The sequence below is a fragment of the Malurus melanocephalus genome, unplaced genomic scaffold, assembly GCF_030028575.1.
Source record: "Malurus melanocephalus ecotype Western Australia unplaced genomic scaffold, MMel_1.1 scaffold_282, whole genome shotgun sequence".
In the NCBI taxonomy this organism is placed as follows: domain Eukaryota; kingdom Metazoa; phylum Chordata; class Aves; order Passeriformes; family Maluridae; genus Malurus; species Malurus melanocephalus.
In genome coordinates, this window is record NW_026623514.1 from 875821 (window position 1) to 891326 (window position 15506).

Sequence of the window (15506 nt, forward strand, 5' to 3'; positions counted from 1 at the left end):
TTTTCCCAAAATATTTCTCTCAGGTAAAGGTTGTGACAGGAAAGGATGGGCAGACTGGTACTCCTGTCGCTATAGCAACCCAGCTTCCTCCAAATGTTTCTGCTGCTTTTTCATCCCAGCAGCAACCATTTCAGGTACTTTTCAATGGTTCTAAAATGTAGTTTCATCCCAGATTTTTTTTCTTCATTCAGATTTGATATTTCTTAGATGAATTAGAATTTTCCCAAGAGCCCATCCCTTATCATCTAAACAAAACAAAAAAAAAAGCCTTTGCAGTCTTCAAATGCATCAGTATAACTGAAGCCTTGAGGAAGTTAAAGCTTTGTCTCCAGGTTGCTGGCTTATTGCATTAACTTTCAGCTTGAATGTGTTCACTTTGGTTTGTTTGTCTTTTGTATCCCTAATGCATTTGGTTCATTTGTGCATTCTGCGTAGTGATATTATGGATTCTTTGTCTGTGGCATTGTAATTGTGGATTTCTTCTAAAATTCTTTTCCTTTTTTTTCCCCTTATGTACTGAAGGTTTTGAGTGTGGCTACAGAAGGTTTTGGATTTGCCTTCCCTGAAATGTGTTAAACAACAATACTAATCCTCTGACACATTTGTTTTAATTAATTACCTGCTTTCCATTAGCTCTGCTGTAATTGTTGGGAAGAAGAAACAGAAGTGCTTGTTTTTATTATAAAAGTCCTTTTTAACAATTTATTTCTTTTTTTCATGAGGAATGCTGAAGAAAGTCAAGAATTAAATATGATAATCATTAAAAATTTTATTGATCAGTGATGATGCAACTTTTCAGCTCAGTGTGGTTTTATGCAGATGCCTTCAACTTTGTGTTACCCAGAYATCACTGCATGCATACATACCCTGAGAAGTAATATACCCTAATTCCATCTGCAGCTAAAATATTTACCTTTCAGCTCAGTGATATGCTTAGCAGGTGTACAGGGTGAATTACTCTGCTGTACTGCAGCAGCTGTACAGTCTGTACTGTCTTTATCTCAGCTTTGGAAATGGAAAGTGAAATGAARTACAAGATGGATTGTGTTCCTGTGTGTAACAAATGGGATATACCCTGTGATATTGCACAAAGGAGTTGTGGAACGAAGGGGATTGCACTGAGAGTTCTTCCTTATGGCAATACTGACATGTCTTAGAAGTCTCCTTAGGTAGTCAGGCTTCATTTAAGCTGTTTCAATACCAAATATTGTATCAGATTATTTATTATAGTGATCAGGGTTAACATCAGGCTGTAGCTGCAGCAGTAATGATACTTTTGAAGGTATTGTACCATTTCAGACCAGTTTCAGAGAAATTGGTTCATGCTAAAAATGTACAAAACTCTCTGTGTGAGTGACCTTTTAGCACGAAGTGACATTTCTTTCTATCAGTCTTTCTCTTTGCAACTGTTTATGGGGAAATAATGTGTCCCAATCAGCATCACCATTCAAATCCCAGTGCATAAGTGCAGCACTCAGAGTGATTATTGAGTACGTGCTGCATAATCATGACCTCAGGAGAGCTGCATTATTTTAATTAAARTTGGRACAGTTTTAGTCTCATATTAGTGGTATGTGACTGCAATTTATAAAGACATAACATGTCTGCTCTCTGAAGTGTCTGGCCTAAATTGCATGGTGATAATGCAGACAGCTGGGAGGCATATTCTTAAGAAAATGTCAGTCAAAAATCCTGAAGTAGAGATACAGTCTGAAACTGTGAGTATGCAGTCATCCAGAGGGAGAGAGCAGGTGAAATAAATRGCATTTAATGTGGAGTTTGKAGAATGTACTTTCTTAAACTGATRTTCCCAGAAGTATCTGATGCACGTGGGACATAAACTGAATTTGTTAGTCAATTCAGCAGCATTTACAAAATCAATTCTTGTGGCTTATTTTGAAAATTCTGTCAATGCCCAGGTCTGTGGTGCTCTGCCAGACACTGGCTGTTGGACCTGAAGTATGCTGCATGTCTGCCTTATGAAAAGACAAATATTTGAAAACTTAATCCCTATTGAGTGTGAAATGGCAGTGAACCGTCAGACATTCTTAAAACCAAAGTTTACCTCTAAAGGCTCTAGCTGTATCACTGTAGTGGCCACAAATGCTCTCAGAGCAGCAAAGGGATTAACTGTTATTAATTCATAGCTATTGATTGAGTCTGAGGGCCATKAGATATATTCAATTCAAAAAGGAGCATTTGAAACCCAGTCATTGTAGGTGATGCTGGCTGTGATTATTAATACCATCCAGCGAAGTACTAAAGATGAAGGATGTCACTGCTGTGATTTATTTCCATRTAGGCTGGTGTTTACCTCTATGGGTTTAATTTATATTGGTAAAATTTTGATTCAAATAAGAGAAGAAAATACCTGTGCTGCACGTCAGTGTTTGTATTTTCTGCTGGGATCTCTTAAGACATTTTTGAGATAGTCCTTGTTTTTCTCATATTAAGTTTCATAGTAGACTATTGGGTACAGCATGGCCAAATATTGAGGAAAATTTAAAAATTACTTGGAAACTCACTGAAAGGAATTGGACTTGCACAGACACTGATGGACATTAATAAGTACTTGCTATGCCGAGGGCCCAAAGAGCATGAAAATTGTCATATACACAAATTTGTTTGCTTCAGTAATCCTGTACGTGAGCCTATCACCTGTGTCTGATGCTGAAAGGATTCTCTAGGGTATGTTCTTGCCATCATTGCCAATATTAAATGTAGTGATTTAAAAATAAAGTTTAAATGTGCTGTGTACTTTTACTGAAACTAAATTCCAACTTGCTGAATCAGACCCCAGTGATTCCTTTTGCATCTCAATATCAGTAGTGCTCTTCCAGGCTTTTTAATTCATAGTTTGTATGCTGTTTATCCTCAGGCAAAATGAATAATAATTTCTGGTGAGCTCTGATGTCACCTTAGCCTTATTGATGTCACCTTAGCCTTATTGATGTCACCTTAGCCTTATTGATGTCACCTTAGCCGTATTGTTTCTCCTTACTGAGTTTATTCACGAGACTCCTTTTGCCAGCTGTGCAAACAGGTACAAGTCCAGCATCTGGAGAATTGGAACTTGTGTAACTTGGCTGAGGTTCTTTTATTCCATTTTAGCTTTTCCCTGAAATATTTCAACAGTAACTCTCACAAAGCTCTATCCTGAAAGCRTGAGTGGTGCAGACTCAAATAAGCTTAAACTGTTTTCAGGATGAGGATGAATTGGTGTGTTACTGATGTTTCACACAGATGTAATACACTAAAGAAAATTTCCATTTATTAAAAAAAAGAGTAACAGAAAGCACTGGGCAAGTTTATTTTTTACATATCCCATTTTCCTGAGTTTGGTATCACGTAACARAATGTTGATATACATTATATATAACCAACTTCATCATTGTAAGATTTAAACTCAACGAAGAGTATCTGTGCACTGTGGACAACTAAAACTTCATAGCAGATATTGAATGAGTCTTGTTTCCTTTTCTGTACAGATGTTCTGAAGGAACATTGTTCTGTGCTGGCCTCCTTAGATCCGTTTGTAAATTCTCTCYTGGTGTTAGACCATCTGCAGATTGAACTTCTGTGATTTGTTTTCTTTTCCCTGTAGCAAACGCATACAGGGACTCCAGGGACGGGGACTGTGAGCACCATAGAGATTGAAGCTTTTAAGAGACAGCAGCARGCCCTGGCACCAGCAGGTATGTTCCTCAGGCACCATTCCACTTCAGTTCTCTTTTTTTCCAAACAGTGATTGGAGCCCACTGTTCTGTAACTCTTGAAATACATTTTTGCCTCACCTTGGGAATTGCCATATCCTTAGGATTATCTACTGTGACTGGTGCTGTGGGAAGAGTGCAGTCCACTCCCAGTAGATAGACCTGGATTTGGCAGGCATGGAGACATTGTTAGGTTGATTGTTCTGGCTGAGAAGATTGGAGATGGCCAACTTGAAGTCAGAGGGACTCTCCCCATGGAGCATGTTCTTCAGAAATGCTACACATGTACAGTAGTCGTAGCTTTCGGAGCTGATGTTGGAATCATGTGTAGTAGTTTGCTTTGTAAAATTGAACCCATTCCATTATACCATGCCATAAATGGAATTTGAATATCACAGATTCGTCTAAGAGACCACGAATTGAAGTGGGCCGTCATGGGATGGTTTTTCAGCACCCGGGTGTGGCTTCAGGAGTTCCTCTTCAACAGCTAATGCCAACGGCACAAGGTACTGTGTCACCACATGCCAGTTGCACATTAATTTAACAAGGAGATGTTGGTGATGGGACTAGAAACTTGGGCTTCCAGCCTGCCAAGATCCTAGTCCCACCACACACTTCTCCATGTAAATTAATACTTGGTATGCAATGCCTGATTTGTTAAAGGAGCTGAGTGACGGGCTCCAAAGGTGCATGTGGGCATGGAAATACGTCACAGGTGCTGATGCAAAATGGCCAAACTGAGAATTCTGGAACTGAGCCAATGATTTATGAAAAGGAAACCACCTAATTGGAACATCGTGACAAATTCTTATTCATTAGTCATGCCAAGCTTTAGAATATGTGTTAGTGAATGTGTTAAGAACCAAGTAGTATTTAGACTTGATGCTGTTTTTGTAGGTTAAATTCCATTAGCTCACCAGTCCCTTTTTTTTTTTGAGTACACGGAATTTAGAAGACCTATAATGACATGCTCTTTTATAGTTGCTGTGCTCCAAATTTTAGTTGCAGTCCTGTGCATGAAATACTTAGTTGTTTATTGTAATGGTGATTTATTTTGTGATTGTGATGTGGTATTTTCAAGTGATGGTGTCTTGTGGCAAAGTAAGTAACAAAACCACTCTATTCGCAGTTGATTTCCTCCTTAACCAACACATAGCTTTGGACATTTTAACCTCATCTGTGCCCTGTCTCCTCTTGCCCTGCAGGTGGAATGCCTCCCACCCCGCAGACGGTGCAGCTGACAGGACAGAAGCAGAGCCAGCAGCAGTACGACCCCTCCAAGGGCCCTCCAGTGCAGAACGCGGCCAGCCTGCACACGCCACCCCCGCAGCTGCCAGCACGGCTGCAGCCCRCCAACGTCCCCATGGCCTCGCTGCCGGCCACCCTGCAGCTCCCCCAGCAGCAGCAGCCGCAGATCGTGGAGTCCCCGAGCCAGCCACAGATCCAGGTGAAGATCCAGCCTCAAAGTGTGCCCCTGACGGCCGCTCCGCTCCCAGCACCGCTGCAGCAGCAGGTGCCACCAGCAATCCACGTGCAAGGACAGACGCCCACCCAAGTGTCGCAGCCACAAGCTACGATACAGCAACAGGTATGGGAGCGTTAGGGGCGTGAAAATGTGTTTGGTTCCGTGCCTTGTTGAATCTAAGAATGCTATCTTCATTTTTTAATTCCGCTGGATGCGCAAATCCATTCCTGTAAAATGCAGATGTACGTTTGTTATTAAATTAAAGCCTGCTTTATCTTCTCTTTAGTGTAGAATAAGTATTGAATCCTAAACTCTTCAGTAACCAGTGTGTTTCTTGGGCAGACTGTGACTCTGACACGACCATCTGCAGATCCTGCTCAGAGTTCTCARCGTCTCGCAGCAAATCCACTGCCACCTACCTCATCCATTGCTCCAGCAGCGATCCCAGGCACAGCACCGCCTTCTCCATTCCCAGTGCAAACAAACAGGACCTCTCCAGCAACCAACAAGTCCCTGTCTCCTATTGCATCCAAGCCTCCTGGCTTAGCAGTAGCAGCAGCAGCAGCAGCGCCTAAAACACAAAGTCCAGCTCAGAATGCGACAGTGTTGCCACAGGAAAACTCTCAAGACAAGCTGGCTGAGCAAGTCAAACTGGTAAGATATTTTTTGTGTCATGCTTTTAYACTTTCCTTTTTCTATCAATAATTTAATGAAGTGAGAGCATTACYGTTTTTCTGTGATTCTGTGACTTCAGATGCATTCTGCAGCTTCATTGTAACTCTCCGTACTTCTTTTGAAGGAAAATCAAATCCATCAGCGAGTAGCAGAACTAAGAAAGGAGGGTTTGTGGTCCCCCAGGCGACTGCCTAAACTCCAAGAGGCTCCAAGACCAAAATCCCACTGGGATTATTTGCTGGAAGAAATGCAGTGGATGGCAACTGATTTTGCCCAAGAGAGRAAGTGGAAGATGGCAACTGCTAAGAAGGTACTTGAAAAGCATTTTTTTAGCTCTGAGTAATCAATGTTGGTATCACTCAGTTTGGTAGCAAAGCTATTGAAATATGTTTTGCTACAGATAGAAGTAATGGAAAGATGAGGCATTAACKTTTAACTCAGATGAGAAGCCATGTTGTCAGTTTTGGATATGGCATCTGAGACAGACKGGATAAATGTACAGATTGTGGATCCAAATAATGGTTTGTGGATTGTGTTCCTCTGGAAATCAAAAATAGCTTGTTTAGGCACCCACTCAATATGTTGACTGGGWTATATTTGAAAAATTGAGTTATCATGCCTTCTCACAAATGAGTTATTTCCTCTCAATGAAGAGTAAATATAGAATTCTGTAAAAAACTTTCATTGTGGTGTCTGTGGTTGTCTGTCTAGTTCTTCTTTCTTAATCTCAGAGAAAAGTAAAAGTAAAAACAGCAATGGAAACATGGTAGAGAATTGTTTCCATAGGGGAAGAGAGCAGAGCAGTAGGAATAGAGTAGTGGAATGAAAATTAATGTGGTGTGAGATGAAATATATAAAATCTGTTTATTTACAATGAGCAAGGATTTTCTATGGATGTTTTTGCATCTTTGCAATGTTGCATCTTTTTTTGATATGTTTATGACAGTTTAGGGTAACAAAGAGAGCAACTGAAGGTCATCGGTTTAAATTTCCATGTTGTTTTTTACTGTATATTCTGAAATGATGGAAAGTCAGAAGCAAAGTATTGAAATAAGTGTGTTGTTTTGTGCAATAAACATCTGCATTTTGAATATAATTTAAATSTGGATTTCCATTTGTGGCCAATGGTAGGTTTTTAAGAATAGGAGAAACAGGAAGGGCAAATGTGAAATGATCCTTCCCCTGGCACTATGCTTCAAACTTCTTGAAGTCAATGTTTTAGGGACCTCCTGAGCTAAAGGTTGCAATCAAGTCAGTCTTAACAGCCATTGACTGATCTTTCACTCATGTATGTACACTCTTTTTGAACTCATGTTAGCTTTGGTCTCTGACATTTTGTGGTGTGATTTCTGTGACTTCATATGTGCTGTCTGAAAAAAAAAGTTTCCTTTTGTGTGTTTACTGCTAATTTCAGTAGATTTTTTTTCTAATTTTTGTATTCAGAGAGTGAATTAAGTTTTCTACTTGACTGCTTAGTTATAGTTGTATTTTTTTTTCTTTGAGTTTCATGTCTSTTGCTTTACTGGCATGGTAGGAATTAGGAATATTGGAGGTAAGTGCTATGTGTGTAAAGCTATGGTCAACATCTGGCTGCTGAWAACCACTATAATCTTAAGAAATGCAATAATATGTATTTGAGGTAACCTAATCCAKTATTTCATGGTGTTTTAGATGGTAAGAACTGTGGCTCGTTATCATGAAGAAAAGAAACTTAACGAAGARCGAGCCAAAAGGGAAGAACAGAACAAACTAAGGAGGATTGCAGCATCCATTGCTAGAGAAATAGAGTATTTCTGGTCTAACATTGAACAGGTAAAGTACCCCCTTACTAAGACTTGTGCAATTTGTGCTTTTTTTATCTATACTAGTTGATTTATAAAATAGAGGTGCTTTATTAGGTTTGCTTTACATTTCAGGTTGTTGAAATTAAACTGCAAATTGAATTTCAAGAGAAAAGGAAAAAAGCTTTGAATTTAAAGAGGTTTTCAAGGAAAGGTAATTATATTTGATTTCATAAGAAATACAATTGAATTCTGATGTTACTCTTCTATATAATTTCACTCAGTGCAGGTAAATCTTGTCAATGATARAATTGTGAATCACTAATAATAGGTTATGAATAGATCTGAATGATGAGTTATGGATTTTTTGTTTTTGTACTAGATTTTTTTAATAATTCTTGTKGTTTGTGTTAAGTACCTTTAAAAGTTCACATAAGAAATGTAAAATTCCTAAGTGATGAATATATACATCAAGTATAATAATTTTCCAGGTAAGGATACAAAAGAAGACCTTTATTTGGAAAAAGAAATTGAAATGGTAAGCCTTTCTGTTTTTTGAAAAAAACATSAAATTAGTTTAAATGTGACTACATAAGTGAAAAAGTTTTGGTAAWGGTAAATTTATTTTTAAATACATGGTGATGTTAGGCAGATTTCACTGTAGTTACTGACAATTGAGCATTCAGTGATAAGCACAAGTATAATTCTTTTTTGCTGGTTAGRAAGGGAAGTAGATTGTGGTTGGTAGATGGCTCTAGTGGCTGTGAATCATTCATTCTCAGATTTAAGACCAAAAAAATTGTACAAATTAATTGCCAGTCTTGGGCAGGAGTTTCATCTACAGTAGCCAGGGGTAGACTTTGTGAGGCATGAAACAYGTTTTCATGTGTTCAGCAGAGATTTATGTGCTGAGACATGTAGGTGTATTTTACAGAATGGATCAAACTGAATGAGACTGGGATGTCTTTTGCCTTGGATGAAATGTGTGCTAGGACTCCTTGGCTTTATCTGTGCAATTGGGAAAAAAWGGCCAAGGGATAGTTCTGAGGCTCTGAGCCATCTGTTGTGGCACAGCTGATGCCCATGTGCTGAAATACTCCCCCTCCACTAAACAGAATGCCTGCATCTGAATTTCCTGCTAGGAACAAACCTTAGCATGTGTTATCAGCCAAACTGTGGCCCGGCACTGGCTGTGAGAGTTAATTGGCACAGGCTAAACAATTCTGCAGAGTGTACTGGACAGCTGAGACAATTGTAGGCCAGTGCCATATCCCTTTTTTATTGACTAGTGAATAAATTTAGTCCTTGATCCAACCTGGGTAAAAGTTTTGTGCCACAGTTGGGCCTGAATGATTTGACCCATGAGGCTGGAAGTGGCTGACTGCACACTSCCTTCAATTCAGAAGCAAAGTTTCTGTTTTTGCATGACCAAGAAAGTGCTCATAGGTGTTAAGTATCTATCAGCAAATACTTTTCATGCCTGCAAGGCATATTTTATTGTCTTTAAAAAACAAGCAAAGCCCCCTGCTTATCTTTGTTTTCTGTGATTTTAAATATTCTAATTATTTAATGCTAGGGGGGTTCATCATCTGGAAGGAAAAGAAAGGCTAGCACGTCTTTGACTGATGAGGAAGGTAAGTCACTTCTCAAAATTTTGCATCCATACCATAGTACATAAGTTGTGTGTTAAACCCACAGGTTTTCAGTCTGTTACTATGTGGGTACAGTGCTTTTCACAAACCAARTACCAACCTTCGTCTATTTCTTAGAGAGATTAGGTAGTCAATTGAAAAGTAAATTATCCCTAAAAGAGCTTCAGTGAAAATTTGAAAATACCTTTTTCTTAGCAATTATATTGCCATCATTATTAGTGGATTTTAATTCTTTCTTCCTTCATTTATCAGGCCTTATGATTGGTCTTGAAGTTCTTTTGAGGATTTCAGACTGAAATACCCATCTGCTTTGGGTCCTTTCTTGTGGTGACTCTGTCATGTTTCTGACAGGAACTCCCCTGTTTAAAGCTACTGAACAGCCTGTCTGTGAATATTGTCAATCAACACTTAAATGCCTTTTGTCCTGAGACAGAAGTGCCTCTTTCCTTTTCACTTATCTTTTAAGTTCTACCTGTAGTTGCTTTTAGWTTTTATTTTCCATACATGGTCCATTCTTTTTAAGCCCTGTGAACTTATAATACTCAATGCTTGTTCACTTCGGGGGTATATAATTACAAGCCTCCTGAATTACTGTATAATTTGGATGCCAAGATTTACATTTGTTTTTCTTGTAGTTGAAGATGAAGAAGAAACAATTGAAGAACAAGAAGCTAAAGAAGGAAATATAAACCATCAAACGGAATTGTCTAATTTAGCCAAAGAAGGTAGGCACGCAGCCTGATTCTTCTGTGTGCTGGGCTCTGAAACAGCAGCTGGAAACAAACAGTTTTTGTATTTGTAAAGAGGATTAGATGTGGGAAATTGAATGCATTCAGATGTTCAGTCCCGTGTTGTCTGTATTTATTTTTTGCTGTTTGGAAAGCTGCAGTAGTATATGGGATGATGATGGACATCTGTACTTTTTAAAGCAGATTCTAGTTACCACACAAGGTGACTTGAGAAAAAGTAGCTCTCTAGTGAAGCATTGCATTAAAACCTTACACCAAGACTCTCAACCCAATGGTTGTATCAGATTGAATATGAACATTTTATCAACTGTCTTGAGCATCTCAGAAGGGTTTTGTGACTGACTTGGTAGGTCTAGAAGGGCCCTTAAGTGCTGATCTTGAAGGGAGGGGTATAAATATTTGAAGATAAGGGGCTTTTAGGACAGTRCTCTGGCTAGCAGCTCTCTCTCATTAGCACTGTAATTGCTATGCTGAGCTTGATGTGTGCAAAGTACCCCATAGAGATGTGTCACTTACCCTGGTAAAAGCAGATTTTTGGAGGCAGGCTGCCCATCAGGCTGAGCCCACCTGGCAATTAACATGCRGTTTCCAAATCTGTTTGTTTGGTCTGTTTGGCAGCTTAGTGGCTGCAGTGAACTGGCCAGTTGGAGGGATTATAACCCTTGGCCAGTCAGCCAAGTTCCTAATGAGAATGTTTTCTGATTGATTGGCCACTGCCAGCATGTACATTCCTACTTTAACAGCTCAGACAAGGGATCCTGGAGCTTCTGGTTAGAGGGGCTGAGATACAGCTCAGTTTGGAAACTTTTGAAGTTTTGAATTATCTTCCAGCCACTCAGCTGGATTTGATGCCCCTACCTCCCCGACTAGGTGTTTGCTGAGGATTGTAGGCTATCTGTAATACAGTAAAAAGCAAGCTGTGAGAGCAAACTGCTTGGTGTAATGCCAAATGTTCTCTGTAATCAAGGTTATTAAATAAATACTGCCATCATTTGCCTAACAATTGCCTCATAAGTTAAAYTCTTATTAGAGAACTGGCTTTATGCAGTTGTGAAGAATGTAATGAGATGAAAATTAATGGTACCTATTGTTCCAAGTTTTGGTATTTTTAAACTTACATCCTTTAATGATCTTCAGCTGAATTGCCTCTGGAAGATTTGGTAAAGATGTATGAAGGTGCCTTTGCAGAAAATTTTCACTGGCCCCAGCCGAAGCCTGACAGTGAAGAGGAGAGCAGTGAGGAAGGTAAATTACTCTTAAGAAGTTGTGCTGATTTACAAGGTGAAATAAGTTGCTTGTCTCTTCAGGACTCTGTGAAAAGACATTTTGTTCTAGGGGAAAACACATATTGATTGAATCACATTTAAAATTTCTTAGTCCACGAAAAGAGGGCAGTGTTTGCCTGTCTTAAAAGGAAGATGTGTGAGATTCCCAAGAAAATACTGAGCCATAGAAGAGCCTCTGCACTGATTTAAACTGCACACTTCATAGCTATAATTACACCTCTGTACTTTAGTAACATGATAGGTCTACATACATGAAGATAGGTTTTAAGTAGTATAAGAGGACTTCATGAGAGGTTGTGAAAAGCTAATGGTCATGTTAGCCTAGCTGGTGTAAATGTCCTGAAAATGTACATGAACCTGAGCTAAGGCTATTTGTATTGTACCTGAACTAGCTTGAAAATCATAGAAATGCTTTTAAAAGTTAGCTACCTCCTTTTAGACTTGTGTCTGAATTCTGGTTACCTTAGTTCTTTCTGTAGCTGCTACTTCAATTTATTTTAGATGCCCCTGTGATTTTTCTCCCTCTAGAAATGGAAGAACATATGTCTGATAGGGAAAGTCCTCAGAAAGAAGTTGTCCTGATAGACTCCCTTCTCAGCATTGACCAGTACAAGGGCATGGACAGATCGAGTCCTCCCAAGAAGCACATGCGAGACATAGCAGAAGTTGCTGCTGCAGCCGAGGTGTTGTTACCTAAAGGCAGCTCCAGGATAACAACAGCWGTAAGAATCCCTATTTTCTGCTACTATGTGTTCTTATGTTTACATAAAGAATGCTTTTTAATCATTATTTTGTAGCTTTTAGCAAGAAATTGCTAAATAGATTGTTTTTTTTCAAGTTACCTATAGAATGTTTATGCTTTATGCGATGCTCTGGGAATTTAACTTAGGAAAAAATAACAAATCATTCACATTTCAGGTAAAATACAACACTCCATCACTGTTGTATGGGTCTCTCAGAGAATATCAGAAGATTGGGCTGGATTGGCTAGCAAAGCTGTACAGGAAGAATCTCAATGGCATCCTGGCAGATGAGGCTGGACTTGGAAAAACAGTGCAAATTATTGCCTTTTTTGCTCATTTGGCTTGTAATGAAGGTAAGTTCATTTGGCTAACAATTTTAGGTACAGGACCAGCATTATCTTTGTGAATTGTAGCCTAGGGTAATTTTTTTTTCCTACTGAACCATATCAGGCTTTAGTTAATGACTGGAATAAAATTATGTCAGGAAAACGTTCTGATATTGTGTGATATAAGGGTGCCATCTTGTCAAATGTAGTGTCTGATCAACCTGTTACCCTCTAGGTATTCTTCTGAATACCTAGAATACCTTAGAATTCTTCTAAATTCTTTAAAATATAGAAAAACCATACAAGTTACTTCATAACCAGGAGTAGATTAGTCATTAAAATACCAGTATTTGCTGTTATTAGATCTCATTTTGAATGACAAATTTAATGCATTGCACTTAAAAAAATCAAGGGAGAATATAAGGCATGTGCATTGTAAGGAGTCTCTCTGGTTTAACTGCTGTGTTTTCCCTTCTGTAGGGAACTGGGGCCCTCACCTTGTTGTTGTCCGGAGCTGTAATATATTGAAATGGGAGCTGGAATTGAAACGCTGGTGCCCAGGGTTGAAAATACTTCTCTACTTTGGGAGCCAAAGAGAACTTAGGGCAAAAAGACAGGTGCTGTATTCTGCAACTTTTATACTGCTGTCTAAGATCTTTAGCCTGTATTTATCTGTATGTGCCTTCCATGGTGATRTGATATGAGGAGCTTTAACACACTTCAAGTTGGTTTACAGAGATTCACACCTAATAGTTCTGGATTTTCAAAGACATTTTTGGAGCCCTTTGGAATTGAGCAATACTTGCAGTACTTTATCTGCTTTCTAAACTGACAATAATTCAAAGACCAAGACTTTCTTTTATAATATGTTGGGTCACAGTGTCCTTTTTGAGAGTTCTGTCTAAACTCTTCTGTCTCATCCTGTCTTTCCTTTTCCATAGGAGTGGACAGAACCCAACAGCTTTAATGTGTGTATCACTTCCTACAAGCAGCTGTTCAAAGGCCACACAGCATTTATGAAAATGCGATGGAAATACTTAATAGTAGATGAGATGCAACAAATAAAGAATATGACTGAGAAACACTGGGAGGCACTTTTCAGTCTCCGCAGGTATGGAGCAGAAAATTGATTTCCTGCTGGTAGTGGGTTTTTCTCTTTTCATGTCATACRGTTCTCTTCTTAACAGAAAACGGATTTAAAAAAAAAATACTCTCTTGACTTGGTCTGCCCAAATTCCWGAGCAAYGTTCACCTATAGAACACTGCCTTAATTTGARACAATCAGGATTCAGAGAAATGCTTGAGATTTTTTTGTTTCCACTATCATAAAACATTACAGTTCTTTGTTGATACTCTGTGCTCCSAAACAGATCCCCTTGTATGTTCTGATACTCTTCAATGAAGAAGCTAGTTTGGTGGTATAGTCAAGATGGAAAAGATAATTTATCCTACGTTTGATTTTATTTAACTATTTAATTCTTCTGTGTATCTGGCAAATATAAAACTGTAGTAATCAGTCAATTAAAAATCTTCTTTTGCTCACAGCCAGCATCGTTTGCTTCTGATAGACACTCCTTTGCATAACACATTGATGGAGCTGTGGACCATGGTGCATTTTTTGATTCCGGGAATTTCCAGACCTTACCTGGATTTTCCAGTAAAAGCACCTAATGAGGAGAACCAGGATTATTGCCATAAACTGGTAATCAGGTTGCACAGAGTATGTAATTTTTTTTCTCTATCCTACTACAGTAGTTATGCTGTTGAGGGGGAGGGAATAAAAATACATAGTTCAGATCATAATCTGTGCCCTTTTGTAACACTTTGTTCAGTTCAGACWGAAAATCCTTCTGAAAGCAGGGGGTTCTGCTACCAGGAGGGTGTGGAGATTTATTTTAAAAATAATACAGGGCTCAGATTTTGAAGCATGRCATGCAGAAATTAAAGAGCAAATTAATGTCTATACAAATGTGTGCATAGCAGTGCGATTATATATAGCATATGCAGTTTATCACATCAAATCTGTTAGGTGTGAATAAGTTTAGCTTCCTGTTGTAAAATCTTTGAAGTGAGAATTCTTTTCCTCTCAATTCTGAAACCTTTCAGATGATTCAACCATTTATTTTGCGGAGATCAAAGAGAGATGTTGAAAAGCAGCTCACAAAGAAGTACGAACATGTGCTCAAGTGCCGTCTGTCTAGTCGACAAAAAGCCATGTATGAGGATGTCATATTACAACCAGGGTAAGGTCTTACAACAGTAAATATAAAATGTTGTCACTTTTAGTGCTTAAGCAAGCAAGTAACTAAATGATTGCCATGCTAGGAAGCATTTTAATGTTTCTCTGAAATTGGCATTATGACCTGTGAATAGAATGTGATTGCATTATAAAGTACACTCAGGTGATGCTATGGCCTTATGAAGAACTTGGATTTGCCTCTGGAACATAAGAACCAAGTTGTGTTGGTCACGTTTGTTGCTATTTCATTTTAACATTTATTCTGAAGAGTCGTTTTTGATTTTTTTTAAAGTCTTTTTCTCAAACTCACCCAGGTGGTACTTGACAGGTGCAGGGGTGAAACAAAAACAAAGCAGGGACAAGATAGGGAGCTGGATAGGTTGTATTTGATTGTAAGGCACCACTGGGTCTTTTAAGTTTCACTTTTTCAAATTTACTTTTAGTATAGTGCTGCTTAAAATGGTGTAGAAAACTTTGGTGAAAWCTAAACTTGTTTTAAGACTATTACATAACATACTGCATTGCAATTCTCACCTTGCTGAGTAATGGACATCTCCATAAAAGCTGCCCATAAATCAATGTATTTCTGTACAATTTATTTGGTAGGACCCAGGAAGCCCTCAAAAGTGGACACTTCATCAGTGTCCTGCATGTCCTGATGCAGCTGCAGCGKATTTGTAACCACCCTGATCTGATAAACCCTCGCCTTTCAAGCGCCTCCTTTGTATCAGAAACACTGGAATACAGAACAGCCTCTCTGGTGCTGCGAGCCCTGGAAAGAGATATTTGGAAGGTCAGTAATAAAATTAAGGTTTTTTTTCATTCCTGGCAGAATTTCGGTATTTACTATTTTCTTATATGTGCTAAGTCTACCTGA

General features: G+C 38.7%; 1 protein-coding gene across 12 annotated transcripts in view; it reads left to right on the plus strand.

Moving 5' to 3' along the window:
• The window catches only part of EP400 (E1A binding protein p400), a 47429-nt gene that overhangs the window by 6532 nt on the left and 25391 nt on the right, over positions 1-15506 (plus strand). For 11 of the 12 annotated variants that reach the window (XM_057376561.1, XM_057376565.1, XM_057376567.1 and 8 more), the window contains 18 exons: positions 3605-3695; positions 4112-4219; positions 4919-5301; positions 5521-5832; positions 5978-6163; positions 7525-7665; positions 7770-7848; positions 8126-8172; positions 9211-9268; positions 9922-10011; positions 11173-11280; positions 11850-12043; positions 12240-12417; positions 12871-13007; positions 13332-13501; positions 13936-14110; positions 14497-14633; positions 15236-15422. In XM_057376561.1, the coding sequence (XP_057232544.1) occupies positions 3605-3695; positions 4112-4219; positions 4919-5301; positions 5521-5832; positions 5978-6163; positions 7525-7665; positions 7770-7848; positions 8126-8172; positions 9211-9268; positions 9922-10011; positions 11173-11280; positions 11850-12043; positions 12240-12417; positions 12871-13007; positions 13332-13501; positions 13936-14110; positions 14497-14633; positions 15236-15422 (2781 nt within the window). The remainder of the gene's footprint in view (positions 1-3604; positions 3696-4111; positions 4220-4918; positions 5302-5520; positions 5833-5977; positions 6164-7524; positions 7666-7769; positions 7849-8125; positions 8173-9210; positions 9269-9921; positions 10012-11172; positions 11281-11849; positions 12044-12239; positions 12418-12870; positions 13008-13331; positions 13502-13935; positions 14111-14496; positions 14634-15235; positions 15423-15506) is intronic. The other variant, XM_057376569.1, reaches the window with a different exon arrangement.